Below are 17,586 nucleotides of genomic sequence, written 5' to 3'. Positions count from 1 at the left end.
CTCTCTCTGCTCCTCTGCTCCTCTGTCTGCCAGGTCCTGTCCCAGATTGAGGACAAACATCGGAGGCTGCCGGAGGTGCGAGCTCGCCAGGGTGGCACTGCCAACACGAGCACCCTGCAGAGACTCATGAACAGCTTCGAGCAGGACATACAGCTGCTGGTCACACAGGTACAAGGCCACGCACACACACACACACATGCACACACACACACACACACACACACACACACACAGCCTGAGAGCACAGAGGCCTGCAGTGTAAACACAAAGCCCCCCCACAGCGATGATGGCTCTGTAACAGTCTGCCGCGCTGCTTCTGCCTTCACTTTGGTCAACTGTGTTTCCTGCTGTGCAAGGTCAATGCTAACTCTGCTATTTTTAACCTGCACTAACCCACGGAGCTCAGCGTGCAGCGACACGCCGCTTCACACTTACACAGCCACACACACTCACACGTGGGAGCTGCCTGGACGCAGCTGCAGCCGCGGGTCAGACGTGATCGGTTGGGATCATTAGGACAGAGCTGGTCAGTTCCTTGTGATTGATTGGAATCGGATACACGACAGGAAACGCACCTCACAGCAAAATCCCCAACCAGAATCCTCTGCTGCATCAGGACTTTGTGCTGCTGCTTTGGCACTGAAGTAGCTCAGTTGAATTAGCTGAATGATGGATAGTTTGATTAACAATTTCCTTAATATGTTTGGGCTGAACCCAAACACAACAGATGCTGTTCTGTTCCATAATATTCTGTTCAGTGCTACAAACTGTTTTCCACAAGTGGATAATACAGATGCAAGTGTCGGTCAGGTCCATTAAACTGAATTAAACACAAAGTAATAATCCAAATCTTTACTTAGCCGTGAGTCTGTGAGTTTAAATCTTCACGGCAAAACTAGATTCTGACGCTGCACTTACATTTTTGCTTCATCTGGTCCCTGTCACGCACCTGGGACGCTGCTGAGGAGAGGTGCTGAGTCACAGCTGCTCTGCGTCACCTCCGGTCGCAAAGCTCTCGCCGGCCTCGTGTCTGAGGGAGCAGCTGGCTTTTGTGCGTCATTTGCAAAACAAACACTCTCTTTACTTTTTTTTTTTAATTTCTTTCCCCTCCTTCTTCGGCTCAACTTTTGTTGTTGTTGTTGTTGTCGTCGTGGTTGTTGTTGTTGTCGTTGCGCCTCTGCAGGTGCGTCAGCTGCAGGAGAGCGCCGCCCAGCTGCGGACGGTATACGCCGGGGAGAAGGCCGAGGCCATCGCCAGCCGCGAGCACGAGGTGATGCAGAGCTGGAAGGAGCTGCTGACCTCCTGCGAGGAGTGTCGGGTGCAGATCACCACGGCGACGGACAAGCTGAGGTTCTTCGGCATGGTCCGAGATCAGATCATGTGGATGGAGTCCATCATCTGTCAGATCGGCACGGGAGAGAAGCCCAGGTACCTGCAGGCTCCTGAAGGAGAGCCCAGTGTGAGCCCAGCCGTGGCCTTGTAGTGCATTTCTGTCCTATGCACACTTTAAATAGATATTTAAAAACAATGCACAGTGGGTGAGATCAAAATTTTTGAGGGGTAGACAAACAACACCAGATAAATAAATCCATATCCACTTCAACAACAACAACAACAACAACAACAAAAAATAAATAAATAAGTAAACCATAAGAACAAGCCAGAAACAAAAACAAGGTGACAAGCAAAGACATGGTTGGATAAATTAACTAAATCTGACAACGGAAACAACGTAAATTGAAAAAAAGGTGAAAAATGATGAAGAATAAAAATATGCAAATGAATTAAAATAGCCTCTCTGTCCTTTGGGATATGAAGGATCTGTAGATGAGCTTGACTTGATCTCCATCATATCCTCCTGAGACCCAGCCTATTCAATTATGTCCTCTGTAGTGGACATCAATTGATCGTCTATATCCTTTTACTCATTTGAACTACCCTATCAATGTAAAGAGAAGATCCAGGCCTTTCCAATGATATCTCATGTGATGAGGTGGGATGAGGGAAACACCCACTTTCTATTGAGCCAAAATGGCAGCTGCAGAAAAACGCACATGTCGTGAAAAAAAAAAAAAAACAGGAAGTCAAATATTGTTTAGCTATTGGTTTTTACTGATGAAAATTATATATTTTCTTGTTAATGGTATTGATTGTCTCTAATTGATTATCTGTGGTTATTTCATTGTTTTTTTATTTAAATTTAAAATGATCTGTTTTTTACAGTAAAATCCACTACAGTGGACGTACTGTAAAATCTAAAATAAAATTATTTTTGTGAAATTCTAAATTGTGAGTTGTTGTTTTAACTCTAAATAGACAAGAAATCACAAAAAAAAAGTTAAATTGGAAGACAGTTTTTTTCCTCGGGTCTCAGGAGGATATAACAGAGAGATGTCTGACTCGTGCTGTGTGGTGCAGTATGGCACAGCGGGCGTCTCCAGGTCACACTGTTGTGCTGCTCCTGTTTTCGGTGGTGAGCTAAGCGGCTGCGGGCTGTCTGCTGTCTGTAGGGACGTGTCCTCGGTGGAGGTGCTGATGAACTACCACCAGAGTCTGAAGAGCGAGGTGGAGGCGCGCAGCCGGAGCGTCCTGGAGTGCATTGAGATGGGAAAGACCCTGCTAGCCGCCAGAAACCCCGCCGCTGAGGAGGTGAGAGCACACGAGGGGGAAGAGAGGAAATTTTATCGATCCCCACGGGGAAATGGGTTCACTGTAGCAAAAATGAATTCAGAGTATTTTGAAAATGCAGCGGTGCAGCGTCCTTGTCATGCCAATGTAAAGCCCTTCTGTAACTTGAGAGAATTTTTGCCAGGTTCACTATTTGTCATGGCTCCCACAGGCCTGCAGAAATGAAACTAGGCCTTGAACGTTATCGCTAATGAATCGATGACCCAAGTTCATCAATATGCCTGAGCTGGCCGAGCCTTTCTCCATGCTGGCCTCAGCACTTCACAGCCCAACCAAATCCCTGTGAGAGAGACTCGTGTTGATACTGCAGCAGCTTGAAAGTGAGGGAGTTCACCAGAAACTCGTGACTTTACAGGATCCTGGCTCATGTCTAATTCTGAATCATGGAAAGTCTAAAAACGGGCCAGTTGTGACGCCTTGAATTTCACCAAACACGACCTTGAAAGTCACCGAGAGATTTACGCTCAGATTTAGGTATAAATGTTTGCTGTGGACAGGGTTTGTGCTCACTCTGCAGACTAACAGTAAAGTCCCTTTGAGTTCAGTCAGGCCCAGTGAGGCGTTTTCTCTGAAAAGGTTGCCGTGCCCAAGCGTTAAAGAAAAAAACAATTCTGAAAATAAATGGCCACTTCTATTTTCTATTTGAGGTGTTTCAGCTTAGCTTTTTTTAGTGTTGTGATTCTGATCGCTGATCTTGATTCTCAGATCAAGGAGAAGCTGGACAGGGTGGTTGCTAAGCAACATGAGCTGTCTGAGAAGTGGGACAAGCACTGGGAGGTGTTGCAGCACTGTGAGTGTACACACACACACACACACACACACACACAGGCCGAAAAGCCTTCAGAAACATAGAAAGACAGCACTGAATGTACAGAAACAGATCCACCAGTCAGGCCCAAGAGGAGAAAGCAAAATAAATCCAAACCCAAGCAGAGGAGGCCGGATGTCTTACTTCTCCTTTCGTCTCCTCTCCGCTCAGTGTTGGAGGTGCACCAGTTTGCCCAGGAGGCGGTGGTGGCGGAGGCGTGGCTGACGGCCCAGGAGCCCTTCATCAACAGCAACGAGCTGGGTGAGAGCGTGGACGAGGTGGAGCAGCTGATTCGCCGCCACGAGGCGTTCCGCAAGGCCGCCGCCACGTGGGAGGAGCGCTTCAGCTCGCTGCGGCGGCTCACCACGGTAACCTCAACAGTAGTCAAAAGTAGTCCTGGCAGTTGTGCCACAAATTTCCTTCTAGTCTTATCACAGTCATGAGGATCCAGTGGAAAATTATCAGTTTAAAATATTGTCAAAATATTAAGAGCTAGGCTAGAAATAGACGAGAAAGGTAAGCTATAAATATTGTGAGGCTGTAGGTCAATTCAATGTTTTTTTAAGGTTTTTAATGGAAGCTGAGTCGTGTGATGAGGCTGACTTGTTTGCAGATGTAGCTTTCTGTGTCCTGCTCCGATAACAGCTCTGGGTTAAGGATTCACACTCGAAAATCAGAGCAAGGTGAACGTCTTCAGAGCTCTTGCAGCACGGTTTTGATTGGACAAAAGCAGGCTGTTGCTTTTTAAAAGTATTCTGTTGCTGCTGCTCTAACCTCGATTCACGCCACAGACCTTCACCCTGACGTTTTGGGGATATCCCCAGAGAATCAGGGACAGGGTCATTGTATAATATCATTGTTTTATATTGCTTGAACACATTAGTGATGTATGACCACCTGACCATCACATCCTGTTTTGGACAGAAGACATTTGAAGCAGCAGGGTGGCATAGTGATCAGTGCGGTATCGCATAAATATTACAAATCATTGTCATTCAAGGCTTTTATTTCTGTAAAAGAAATGAGTAGTAAATGAGTGGCAAAAGTCTTCAGATGCTGCAGGTTTTAGAGGAAGGCAGGGAGCACAGTCCTGGGCTGGTGAGGCTCCTGAACAGCATTATAATGTGCTGCATACTCACGGCCTGCTGCAGAAGAGCTTGATTATGGCTAACCCTCTGAACCCCAAGCAGTTTTGGGGCGTTTTCTGCTCCCCTCACATTTTGGCTCACTGTGGGCTTGTTTTTCACTGCAATTACAAGTGCTGCACCTCTATGGAAACAACACAGCTGTGGCTATCACCTGAAACCATTCAAAAATGTCTCACACAGTATTAAAGAGTTATAGTGCCATAAATAATAAAAAAATAAAAAAGGCAAACTGATTTTTTTTGATAATTTATTTTACAAAAATCAAGAAACATTGGAATAAATGTACAGAACCTTTTTTCAGGTGCCCACAAGTGTCACTGATCCAGGAAAAAAAAAGTAGGGCTTCACATGATTTATTTCCTGAAATATTAACTTTTTTCCAACCTGTATAAACATAGGCGTTTTTACAGCCGTGTGCCCTTCCATGTTACTACTGCTGCCTACACACTGAAATTCAGTGAATTTTAACCAACGAAAAAATAGGTTTTTAAAGCTTCCAGCTATGATAAACGACTGAATTTTGGCGATTTTTAAAAAAATACGTCTTTCTATCCTGCCGGCGGGTTTGGGGTTCAGGGGGTTAAACACTAATTGTTGGTGAGGCAACGGAGCAGGTGGTGTTTTGTTCAAGTGAAATGATTTCCTCTGTGATTTTGAACCTGATTTTATCTTCTGTCTTCAGGTGGAAAAGTTGAAAGCAGAGCAGAGTAAACTCCCCCCGACCCCGCTTCTGGGCCGTAAAGTCTTCCTGGACCCCCAAGACGCCTGCCCGAGTCCCTCGAGCCTCGCCCGTCTCCCGCTCTCCCCCGTCATGAGACAAACCATCTATGAGCAGAACGAAGTCAGCTCCCCACCCTCCCCCTCGCCGGCCACTCCTTCGCCCTCCCCTTCCTCTGTGGCTCGCCGGCTGGGCTCGATGGTCGCCAACTACACACCGGTGATGAACGGTTCCAGCTACCGCCACGTCCTGGACGGCCGGCACAGCGGCGTGGTGGGAGTGGCCGCGGGGCTGGGCCAGCCCGCCGCCTCCTCCATCGCCTCGGTCGCCACAGCGGCCATGCTGGTCTCGGCCAACCAGGCGCGAGAAAGCGCCAGCATGGTCAGAGACCAAGCAATGAAGGCCATGGGTCACATGACCCAGCAGGTCCAGGCGGTCAGCGAAGTGGAGGTGAAAGCGTCCCCGTACCTCCGGCAACCCAAGATCAAACACATCGACGACGTGGTGACGCCGCTGATCGTGGCGAGCCGGCTGGAGAAAGCGAGGGAGAGGGAGAGAGAGAGGGAGCTGATGATGGGAGAGATTGGCACAGAGAGGGGGGAGGTGGCGGTGATGGCGGAGGTGGTGCTTCAGGAGCCCAGCAGGGAGAGGCTGCACAGCGAGCCCAGCAGGGGGTCTCGCAGCTCAGGCAGGACTGACCTTTTGGCCCACGCCGAGCCGCAGGTCCAGGCCCACACCTACCACAGGGACCACAGGATAGAGCGGCAGCTGTCCAGCGAGCAGCTGATCCAGGCTCGCAGGGACGAGCTGCCTCAGGAGGTGTGGAGGGAACAGGCGGAGCGGCGGGAGAGACGGACGCTTGAAAGACAAACCTCTAGCGAGCAGGAGGGCCAAGGCCAAGGCCAAGGCAGCCACGAGGGCCGGCGGAGAGAGAGGGACCGACACCGGCTGGAGAGGCAGGAGTCCAGCGAACACGACACCGGCAAGGAGCACTCAGACAGACGTTCAGGAGGAGGGTGAGGCTAACACTGTGACGCAGCGCTGACCTCTCCTATGTCTGTATTTTGTTGTCTGTGTTGTGTTTTGTGTCTGATGCTTGTCCAACTTTTTTATGTGTGGACCCACAGATTAGCAGGTGCGACAGCACAAGGTAATCGGGATACAAATAAACATATCATTATGATGATATGTTAATTGCATAATGTAGTGAATAGTGTACTCTAGTGTAATTAATAGTATGCTGTAGTTTGAATATTTATTATTCTGAATTTACACATGTAGTTATATGTAGGTATGTAAGCGTAACTTGGTCTGAACAGCAGAATGCACAATAACTGAAAGCAAACTTCTAGTTTTATAAGTATAACCGGAAAACATTTTTCAAAATTTTACATTTTGAGCTATAACATCAGAATATTACAAATCCATCTTGTAATTGCAGAAACAGAACCGCTGCGGCTGTAATATGTGTGGTGAAAGCTGTGTGTGCGCAAGAGCTTTCAGCAGCAGAGTTTTAGAAGTTTTAAAAATGGACAACTTGGCAATGGAAAAAAAAAAACTTGCTTATAACATTCTGACAACAGTATTTTTTCACAGAACCCTAAATGTGAATTCTGATGTGTTTCTGCAGAGAAAAGAGATCCACCCTGGCAGACATTGTAGAACAACTGCAGGAGAGAGAGGCAGCGCAGGTAAACACACTGACCTCATGAAAAAACCCTTACAGACAGTCATCAACTTTCACACATCAGTAAATTCTAACTCACCCGATCTCCCCTCAGGCCCGCGGCGAGGTGCCCCGCCTGCCTAACGGGGTACCAGAGAAGTCTTCCCGTCCCGACCGGCCTCGAGCACGGGACAGACCTAAACCACGGCGCCGTCCACGACCCAAAGAGCCGGGAGAGACGACGCGGCGGTCCCGGTCTGCTCCCGCCCAAAGCAGCCCGGCCGTGGCCCAGCCCCCGACACACACTGCACACCACGAGGGCTTCCTCTTCCGCAAGCTGGACATCGAGACCCTGAAGAAGAGCGCTAACAGGTGGGCGTTCAGGGTCGCTACGCCGGGACACACGGATAACAACCGGAGTTTGGGAAGGAGGGCGGACTGTGATGTCAGGAGTTTTAGACTTTTGATTAGTGCACACACTTCCCCCGAGTGGGTAGAGACGACCTTGGTCAAATAGTGTTTATTTTAATCTTCTTGGAGTCACAGATGGGTGGGGTTTATGAGAGCAGTTCAGGTAATGCTAAACTAAATTGACTTTGTTTACCTTGTGCTCAATTTATTTATACTCTGTTTGGCAAAGTGAGTCCACCTGGGACTGACGTTAAATTACAAAAGTATTAGCGAGCACTATTTGACTCAGTTGGCTTTAGCTTTGCTGTCTATTTCCGGTGATATCACCGTCCCCTCCCTTTTTGATAACGGGGAATGACGTTTGCATGCTGACACAAGCTGACACACTGAGCTAAACCGACCCGGGACACGATGAAACGCATGGCTGGTACGGGCACATGGCCGTTGTTTATTGGTTGCTGGAAGTCCTGGATCAACATTAGTGACGTACCAATCCGGTTCAGATGTTTATCTCCGCCATAAGTTTTTCTCGTAGTGATTCTACATACAGGCTTATGGGTTTACATATGAGCATATTTGGATTAAAGGGATACTTTGACTTTTTGAGTTTATGTGGCATCTTAAAGTGGTAGCTGTTATTTCCAGTAAAAATCCAAGAGATCCAACAGAAATGTTTAGTGAGGAAGTAATATATTGTCATGCAAAATAATGTTGGTTTGCCATTTACTTTTTTCAGCCTGACAATGTGAAACCTAAAATCTGAGCCATTCACCCCCCGAAAAATCTGAGCCAATCACCCGGCTAGTTTCCTTCACAATGGGACACGCAGTTAAATACCAACCCAGAAGTGTACAGGTGGAGGTATCCCTTTAATCACGGCCCCAGGAGATACAACATCTCCACATCTGGCTGTAGCTGCAGGTCATAATTTACTGTCTGACTGTCTGACTGTGAGGATCAGAGTGAAGCCGACCGTTAGAGAGTCAACACCTCACATGCATGACGCCTTCGATGCCTCCAGATCTAACATCAGCCTGCAGCAGCACAGCTCAGCACAGCACAGGGGCCTGCTGGCTGCCTGGCTGGCTGGCTGGCTGGTTGGCTCGCTAGCAGCCCAGCAGAATGGCTGACAGGCTGGCCAGCGGAGTGACCAGCTGACTTGCCAGCTAGCTAGCAAGGCTGACTGGCTGGCCAGCTGGTGAGCTGGCCGGCTGGTTGACGGATGCGGCGGGGTGAAGAACCGGAGTTCATGAAGCTCTCGGTGGCGTGACCAGCCGCTTGGCCCTGCACACACACACCCACACAATCTTTCTTTTAATCTCTGCTGTCACTCTCCCTCGTTCATCCACACTGGCACATGAGCTGTGGTGGTCACAGGCGACCATCTTTGCCCCCATCAGTAAATAAATCACATCATCTGAACGGCTTAGCCCCTCCCTGCTCTGCCCCCTCACTCACTGGGTGAATATCTCGTATGTACATGCCCTGTTATGTACATGCCAAGGTAAAGCATGAGGCTGAAAGGCTTACATGTGGACAAGAGCGAATCTTCAGACAGATGTTCCTCGGTGTTCCTGTATGCTGTCGTCTCACCTCGCCGTCTCCTTGTCTTGGAGGAGAAGGTCTGAGGGGCCGAACCACAGACTTTCTCCTTCAAGCAGTGAAGAGGAGGAGGTGACGGGACAGCATGTAGTTAGACCTCAACAGAGGATGGAGATTCAGCCTTTCTGTGTCACATAACTACACAACAACTGTGTTTTTGTTCACATTAATATTCTGACATTATTTTTTAAAAACAACACTGTTTCTTTTCAGATTTGGTGCATGTGAACGCCATATCCTATTTACAATGACTAGACGAGCTCCTATCCTGATTATGAGAAAATGGCTGCAAACATCTGTTAATTTGTCAGTCTGAGTTAACACTGATCTTTATTAGTCTGGGGGAAATGTTGCATCTTCAGTATGAATTTGTTACGTATGTACTTGTATATTGTATCTGCAGTACATCGTACTCTTTGCTGCTGCAGAGACAACATTTCCCCTTCCCATCATTCAGTTTCAGTTTTATGTTCTCTGAGATTCAAATAAGATAGTGTCAGTATCAGGCAATGCTATGTAATGATTTTTTTTCAGTTTTTGCAAGTTCTGTTTCAGTTGTAAGCTGAAGAATATTGCTGGCTCATGCATACAGGGATGTTTGTGATCAGGATATTGGATGCACACAGACAGCTTGCTTGAAACAACACCTCAATCAGGATAGAAACTATAAACTGCAGTGCTGTGTGCATGTAAACGCAATCACCACCGAGGAAGAAGCATGATCAGCCTCTTAGCTGTGTGGTAGGAAAGGTGCCAAAGTGCCATTTTACCAAACTCCTCTCCTTCTTGTCCCCGCTCTCCTTTTCATGCTGCCGGCTGCTCCTCCTCTCGTCTCCTCCAAGGTAAGACACATGTGAGACCCCCTCCAGCACGCACACACACTCACTGTGTATGGTATCCCTCCTCCCATCCGTCCATCCCCCCCGCCTCCTCCCTCCGTTCGTCCCTGCGTCTGTGTTTGTTCAGCAGTGTGTGTTCTCCCTTCTTGGCCCTGTGCGCCGGTCCATCCCGCCTTCCTACCTGCCTGCACTGGTCAGGTGAGTGAGGTGTTAGCTTAGCGACAGCGACCGTGCCTCCTGCTGACTTGTCCCGTCTCTCTTCCCCACCCCGCCTCTCCCGCACCACAGCAGGTCATGGGTCAACTTGTACTGTGTGCTGAACAAAGGCGAGATGGGCTTCTACAAGGACGCCAAGAACACCACCACGCCCTACAACAACGAGCCGCTGCTCAACCTGTCCCACTGCAACTGCGACGTCACCAACGGATACAAGAAGAAGAAGAACGTCTTCACGCTCAAGTGAGGGGCTTGGCTCTTTCACGTTCACATTCAGACGTTGCTCTTGATTTGTGGATGCATGAGTGTGTTTTCCTCACAATGCTCAGACTGAAAGGTATCTCAGGCTTGGCTTAAATAGCTCCTAGAGATTGTGTTAACATTAAATGGGTGGCGTTTGCCGGATCAGATGCTATTTGCAACTCTCAGATGCTCTCCTGCTTCTCAGCGTAATGTCCTGTGTAGCAAAATACATCAAGCAGATTTGTCAAGCAGGTTGACCAATGATAGCAAATACTTTGCTAATAAACAACATCCCATGTTCGAAAGGTATTCACTGAACACATTCACTGTTGCTCTGTATGCAGCTCATGTCCTGTCTTCTTATTGCAGAACAAAGGATGGCAGCGAGTTTTTGTTCCATGCAAAAGATGAGGTGAGACATTCCTGCATTTTGACTTTGATCACCAATAAAATTACAATTTTAGCTGTAGTAGTTCATCCTATACTGTTAAAGTCAACACAGATCCCACATCCTTAACACACACACACACACACACACACACAGTGATCCGCAGAGATGCTACTGGTAAGACACTCAAAGGCTGTGCTCACACTGCAGCTGTTTTTCCCCTTATACTGCCGTGTAAGCGAGCACGACTGCCTTAAATCTCGTGAAAAGAGATGGTAACAGGTGACGTGAGTAGACGAGGCACACGACATGACAGTTTCAGGTAACTGAACACCTGACAGGCTGCAGTGTGCAGAGGCCTGGTGGCAGAGCGAGGCGGTCCAGCCAGAGGAGCACTGCAGGGGTCTAGGCGTCAGATGACTGACATTACAGAGGGAAGGCCTACAGGCATGGGTTGTCCCGGCAGTGTTGGCAGCACATTACAGCTTGTTGTCCAGGACCACCCCAACTGTCTTAGCAGTCAGAAGACATCACAGTAGTGTTGTCAGTGCTCAGGTCTGTGTGAGGGCTGTCTTTTCCCAGGATAAGGCAATGCTCCGTCTTGTTACGATTGGTTGTGTTGCAAAAGCAAAGAAAGGACGAGTCGAGTGTCATCTGCATAACATGAGATTTGCTGGTCGACTGGGTCCAAAGCAGCAGATAGATCAAGCAGAACAAGGGGAGAGGGCTGAAGCCACGGCAGCATGGCAGTGGCTTTGTGTGAGGAGAGCGGTCTCTTGTCGAGTTAGATGCCTTGAAATGGGATTGAAGAGGGTCCAGGACGTTGCTGATTGGAAACTGCTCGCTCAGGGCTTTTGGACAGAAAGGACTGTGAAGATTCGGGCCTGGTATGGACAGAAGCAGGGTGAAGGTTTTCACAGCACCAAGGCCAAATCCAGAAAACCAAAGAAGGGAAGGATGTCAATACAAATGGTTTGGAGGGAAAGATAGGAAGGGAAATGACTGAGTGGGCGGGGAGAGGCTTGTTTGGACCTGACAGGTGGAAAAACAGATTCTGGGAGGAGAGAGGGAAGAAAGTAGATAGAGACATGAAAAATCCGAAGAGAAGCAGGTCAGAATGGAGTAAAAAAGCCTGCAGTGTGAACAAAGCCAAAGAGAACGGGTGAAAATCATTCGTTTAATTTCATTCAAGTGCTGAAATATCACTGAACATTTTTTTACGGTTGTTTAATATCAAACGGCCTTCTGATTTTGGATCTCAGTCTTTGGTGTTTTGTTTTAGATTCAGTATATCTGACTCTTTCCTCATCACTCTGCCCTTTTTTCTCTTTCCCCCCCCCCTCTCTGTCTTTCTCTCTTCCCTCTGTCACAGGAGGATCTCAAAGTGTGGGTGTCCAACATCACCGCCAGTATTTCCGAACACGAGGAGATTGCCAAATGGGGTCAGCCCCAGCCAACTACCTCATCCACTGACGAGGGCACGCGCCGCGACGGCAGCAAGGCGGACAACAGGTCAGATCGAGGCAGCGAGCGGCCCGAGCGAGAGAGGGAGCGAGAGAGAGATAGAGATAGAGAAAGAGAAAGAGATAGGGATAGAGATAGAGAAAGAGAACGGGAGAAGGAGAAGGAGAGGGAGCGAGGCGAGCGGTCGGAGAGGTCAGACAGGGGCGACAAGTTGGACGTTAAGCGCGCGGAGAAGTCCAGCAAGAAGAAGTGAAACGGGCGGCGACTTCCCTCGGACCGCAGCGTGTGAACTCTGGAGGGAGGGGGGGGTCGCAGACTGGTACCGCACACCCCCTCCCTGTCTCTCTCTCTCTGTCTCTCTCTCTCCAACACCGTCTCCGGATGGGTTGTGTTTGGATTGAAAGCTCCACACAGGACAGCGGCTCTGACCCGGGACCCCTCGTACCACAAGGCAGTGTGAGTTTGGAGCGGGAAGCGTCTCTCTGTCTCTCTCTCTTCCTCTCTGTCTCTCTGTCGGGACAAAGACAGGCATTGACGCTCTGCCTGCGCCCCCTGTTGGCCGTTTCATGTAACTCCAAGAGGGCAGGTTTCACGTCGAAACCGCGGGGTGGCATCACGCGAGAGACGGACGGGACCCGCATCACGTTAACTTGAAGGCTGTTATTAATTGCTGGTAGTGCGAAAACGTAGCTCATACTGTTTCATGTTTGTTTTTTCTATGAGATGAGCTGTATCTGTATGTACTTCTTGTCTGTCTGTCCTATCTAGCTATCTGTCTGTCTGTAAGTCGAGACATCCTACACTATGTCTTTATTACTCCTCAGAAATCGAAAGAGAATGAAATTATGCCAAAACGTTTTACACATACAAACTTGGAGAAATGTCTGTTTGGTTTGGTTTTGTTGTTGTTGCGTTGTTTGTTTCCATCGACATTTTTCTTCACGTTACTCCGCCTGTCTCCAGGTCTGGCCTCTGCCATGAAAAGAAATGTGGATAGGAACCAAACAGCACCGACACTGCGTTCATCCAGACTCCCTGAGGAGCAGCCACAGTGCTGATCACAGGGAGGCAGAGTCTGATCATGTAGGACAGAAGAAGAGTCGAGGAGCGAGCAGAGTCCAAATGACAAAACGTGCATGTAGAAAGAAGGAAAACTGTGATCGCCCCTCCGAAATGAATTGGAACTTCGTATCTCGAGGCCTGAGATCCTGAAAAACAAAGCAAATAAGAGTTTCATCCGTGAAATTTTCTTACATCTAATCTTCAAATCAGCACCTAGACAAGGACACAAAGCAGCGTCCCGTCCATCTGACAGAAGACTCTGGACTCCAGGGGCCTCATTTATGAAAGATTATGTGCAATAAAAGATATTTGCAATGACCATTAAAAAAAAAAAATCTAATAAACAAATAAAGTTAGACCTGTAACACTCACACTCCTGCAACCGTACAGGTTTAGATTTCGGTTTTGATATGTCCAAAATAACTTGAACAAACCAGTGTAACCTGCTGATTTTGGCATCAAGACATTTTTTTTAATAACTTGCCTCTTTGACTTGGGTTTGCTCCGTCTTTCTAAATGAGGCTGCTGGTGTTTAACAGCCTCGTCCTCTTCTGCTGTCTCACCTCAGATAGGAAGCAAGACACAATCCAGCTCTCATTAATTCATCCACAAAAAATGTTAATACCTTTTTATATGTAATTTAAGGATGTCTGTGTGTATGTGTGTGTGTGTGTGTGTGTGTATCTGCGCGCCCGCTGCTGCTCTCCGCTCCCAGGGTCTCCATAGCTCTCAGGTGATTTATGTTACTGTGTGCTTATCGTGTGCTTCACGTTAACATGTTTGTCCCCTCAGTTACACCTCAGTCTTCCAGACATGCCAGAGCTCCACACACACACACACACACACACACACACACACACACACGCACACGCACACAGGAACTCAGCAGATTTAAAATATCAAAGCTTACACATCACTCATGCAACTGAGTTTAACCGTCCACCAAACTGTCCAGATCCACATCACACTGATGTGTAGTCAGAAAAGGAATGAACGAATAAATGAATGAATGAATGAATGAATGAATGCATGAATGAAAAAGGAAATCCCACGGTGTACATGCACCATATCTAACTGACCTAAAAAAAAAAAAAATCAAAGCAATCAAGCGGTGATGGTGAAGGTCAGTCTAGATTTGGGACGGGGTCAGCCCGTGTGTGCGTGTGTCAGCTGTGAGATGGCGTGTCCTGCTCGGAGAGGCGTCACCTGTCAGAAGAAACACATTCACATCCACCCACCGCTCTCTGTTCTTTTGTGTAAGCTCGCCACAAAGCCATAAAGTGTACGGGGAACAGGACTCCTTCACACGCTGGAGCCGTACGACTCTCGGTGGGAAGATGAGCTCCTCGGTGGTGGCAGGTTTTGGGAGGTTACCGTCCCGTCGCGGCGGGAGTGAGGAAGGAGATGGAAGAACTGCGACGGGTCAGACAGCATTTGAAATCTCTTTTAAAAATCCTCTCCAATATGAAAGATGTTCAGCATCACCTCTGTTGCATGAAAACCTTGTCGCTGCGGTTCCGCTGTTTTCCGTTCTTGCTCTGAATTAAAAAGTTCACTTTTATTTTGTTGTTTTTTTCTGTGCTGGGTGTCCTCCACCTCATAACTCATGACAGGCTGACTCTTTGAAGATACGAGGTTATCATGCGACAGTGTCATTGTGTTTTGTGTTTGGCACAGAGGGGAATCTCCGACGGCGTCCTCGGTCTTTCTGATCTGTGTTCACTGCGCCAGGCGTCCAAATCTATGCCAGACAAAATTAGAGATTTTAAATTCTGTCTCGACCCCGACTGTCTGTTTCATCATAATCAGATCTGTTTATCATAAAACGTGTCTTGAGTACAATAGCTTTCCTTGCTAGTGTTTTTATTTTTTATGTTTTTTTATACCACATTTTATGCATCTCAACAAGGCGTGAATGCCAGATCAATGCAATCCATGACGTGCATGCCAGACACAGCCAACAAAGCAAGAGCTGAACGCTTCATTTTGAGCAAGCCTGACTTCACCCTGCAGTGCGACTCTGCAGAGTGTGTTGTTGAAGGACTGGCACACTGTGCTCAGCTGTGAACGACACACACTCACATGTCAGCACCGCCTGCTCATGTGACGAGGTCCACTGACCAGGTGAATATCCAGGAAGAGCCACTGCCTTCACTGATCTCACCTGTTACATTCACTTTGGGATGGTGAAGTGAAAGGGAGGAGAAATGTTGAAGAAGTGTCTGCTCTGTTCACACCGACCTCAGTATGTCAGCATAGACAAAATGATCAATAAAATCCCTTTTGGTTTCTCATTCATCTATGTACAGTCATTATTATGCTCTTGTTTTCCCCTTTTGTTCTTGAAAGTGAATGTACATCCTAACTTGTTTTTGGAAAATCGTTCGGTCAGAGGTTTGGATGCAGATCAGTGTTTCCTCCTGCTCGCTGGAGAAGCCTCTCAAACAGCTTTTATACCACGTGACACCAAAACTCTGCCCCGAAACCAATGCTAATGATGTTTACTCAGACATTTAGATCATGTGACACTAAACCTCTCCACTGGAATCAGTTCTAGCACATTTATATCACTAACACTGAGTCCTAATGAGGTTCTCTGAAACACTGACATCAGGATGTGACAGGAAAACTCTCTGCTGGAATCAATACGTCAGAAACAAAATGTTTGTGATGCTAAAAGTTTCCACTGAAGCCAAAACAGACAAAATCTGACACTTTCACACCGCGTGGCACCAGGACATCACTAACAGAGTTTTGTGAAGCCTCGAAAGCTCTCCACCGGACTCGGTTCCTCTGAAATGCTCTGGAACGACCCGTAGACCACGTGACAGTATTTCAGCGGAGGAAACACTGACGCAGACGCTCCTCGGTCTGACACCACGCAGCCGTTCAGCCGCTGACATAAACACCAGGGTTTTAGTCCGCCTCTCAGATTTGTTGCATTGTGTACGCCAACTTCACACAGAGTAGTATGCAGTATTACAGTTCAGATATGTTGTATACAGATTCTAGAGGGCTTTGTACAGGAAATAACACTGGTGATGATGATGATGATGATGATGTCTACGGTAATGATGAACTGAGACTTTATGCAACTTTTCTTTGCACTAGGACGCCGGCCTGTGGCGGAGGTGAGGCCTGAGGGCCAGTGGTGCTGGGGATCTAAAGGAGGGGCGTCGGTGAAGGACGACCGCATTAACAGGGAGAAAACACTCAGCTGACAGCATAGTGTTTTATTTCTGAGGCCAAAAACAGAAACGGCATTGATCGATCGATTGATACAGATCTGTGTGTCGTGCACTCTGCAGCGGGTGCCCAGCCAACACCAGTTCACCAGACTCGACTCGCGGTTCAGTTGGAGCTCGCAGCAGCAGCCTCAGTCAGCACTCACTCATAGGAGTGTGCTGATGTTTCTCTCTCTTCCTCTCACCTGTCGGCTGATCTAATGAACACACACTGCCTGGGTTACACTCAGCGGGGCTCAGGAGACAGAGGACACGATCAGCCAAAGGTTTTGATCATAAAAGAACACAATTGTTAGTTGTTGTTGTTTTTTTTTTTTAATTTAGGATTTAATTTCCCTGAGGACAATCTGTTGATTTTAACTGGTAACCCTAACCCTAACCCTATCTGGTATTCTTAGGCAAATTAATCCTGAAGACGAGTTTTCATGATGTAATCTATTTCTATAACCTTGAACGGTTGAGCCAACATTTCTGAATGTCCAGAGCTGGAAGACGTGCAATCCAGATATTCACATTTCCAGGTTGTTTTATTGACAAGAGATGTTTTGTGCCACTGAAAATGACTGAGAGGTGAATTTTGTGGGAGGTTTGTTGGAGGATCAATACCCATACAAGCTTCATTATACTGCAGGTGTGATGGCAGTTTTGTCTGCTCTGATCTGGAAAATGCACCAGTTGTTGTTGCTGTGAACATGAAATCGGTCTCCTCAGCACCAACAGTGGAGCAGCTCTGCAAAACATTAATGTGATGAAGTGGCCACTTTTTCACGTGTTCAAATCTCAGCTAAGCCGCCCAAGATTATAGACACAATCTAAATGAAATAGTTTTTAAGGGTAGGACTTCTGTTTGAACACAGAAAGCACAATACTTTTTTTTTTTATATCCAGTTACATTTAGTCTTAGAGACATTCATAAGGGCGTCGGTTGTATTTTTTTCCTCCGGCTCAAGAAAACGAAGCGTTTCTGCAGTAAAACTCACCGCCCTGACCCCGCCCTGCCAGGCCACGCCAAGCGCTCCACACCCACCCTGAAGCATCAGAGTCCAGTAGAAACATTAATGAAGTCTTCTCGTGCTGTTTGGGAACAA

The 17,586-nt window shown here is 47.6% G+C and overlaps 1 protein-coding gene across 2 annotated transcripts in view; it reads left to right on the top strand.

Moving 5' to 3' along the window:
- The window catches only part of sptbn4b (spectrin, beta, non-erythrocytic 4b), a 98,712-nt gene extending 84,378 nt beyond the window's left edge, over window positions 1-14,334 (top strand). For both annotated transcript variants that reach the window (XM_030066341.1, XM_030066340.1), the window contains 11 exons: window positions 34-168; window positions 1,184-1,428; window positions 2,511-2,649; window positions 3,394-3,478; window positions 3,668-3,864; window positions 5,327-6,378; window positions 6,993-7,053; window positions 7,144-7,400; window positions 10,169-10,339; window positions 10,709-10,751; window positions 12,100-14,334. In XM_030066341.1, the coding sequence (XP_029922201.1) occupies window positions 34-168; window positions 1,184-1,428; window positions 2,511-2,649; window positions 3,394-3,478; window positions 3,668-3,864; window positions 5,327-6,378; window positions 6,993-7,053; window positions 7,144-7,400; window positions 10,169-10,339; window positions 10,709-10,751; window positions 12,100-12,444 (2,730 nt within the window). In that variant the 3' untranslated portion in view covers window positions 12,445-14,334. The remainder of the gene's footprint in view (window positions 1-33; window positions 169-1,183; window positions 1,429-2,510; window positions 2,650-3,393; window positions 3,479-3,667; window positions 3,865-5,326; window positions 6,379-6,992; window positions 7,054-7,143; window positions 7,401-10,168; window positions 10,340-10,708; window positions 10,752-12,099) is intronic.
- Window positions 14,335-17,586: the final 3,252 nt, after the last annotated feature.

This window comes from Myripristis murdjan, chromosome 13 (assembly GCF_902150065.1).
Source record: "Myripristis murdjan chromosome 13, fMyrMur1.1, whole genome shotgun sequence".
NCBI lineage: Eukaryota > Metazoa > Chordata > Actinopteri > Holocentriformes > Holocentridae > Myripristis > Myripristis murdjan.
Note: the sequence above shows the minus strand (reverse complement) of the source record. Positions and strands in the feature narration are given on the sequence as shown.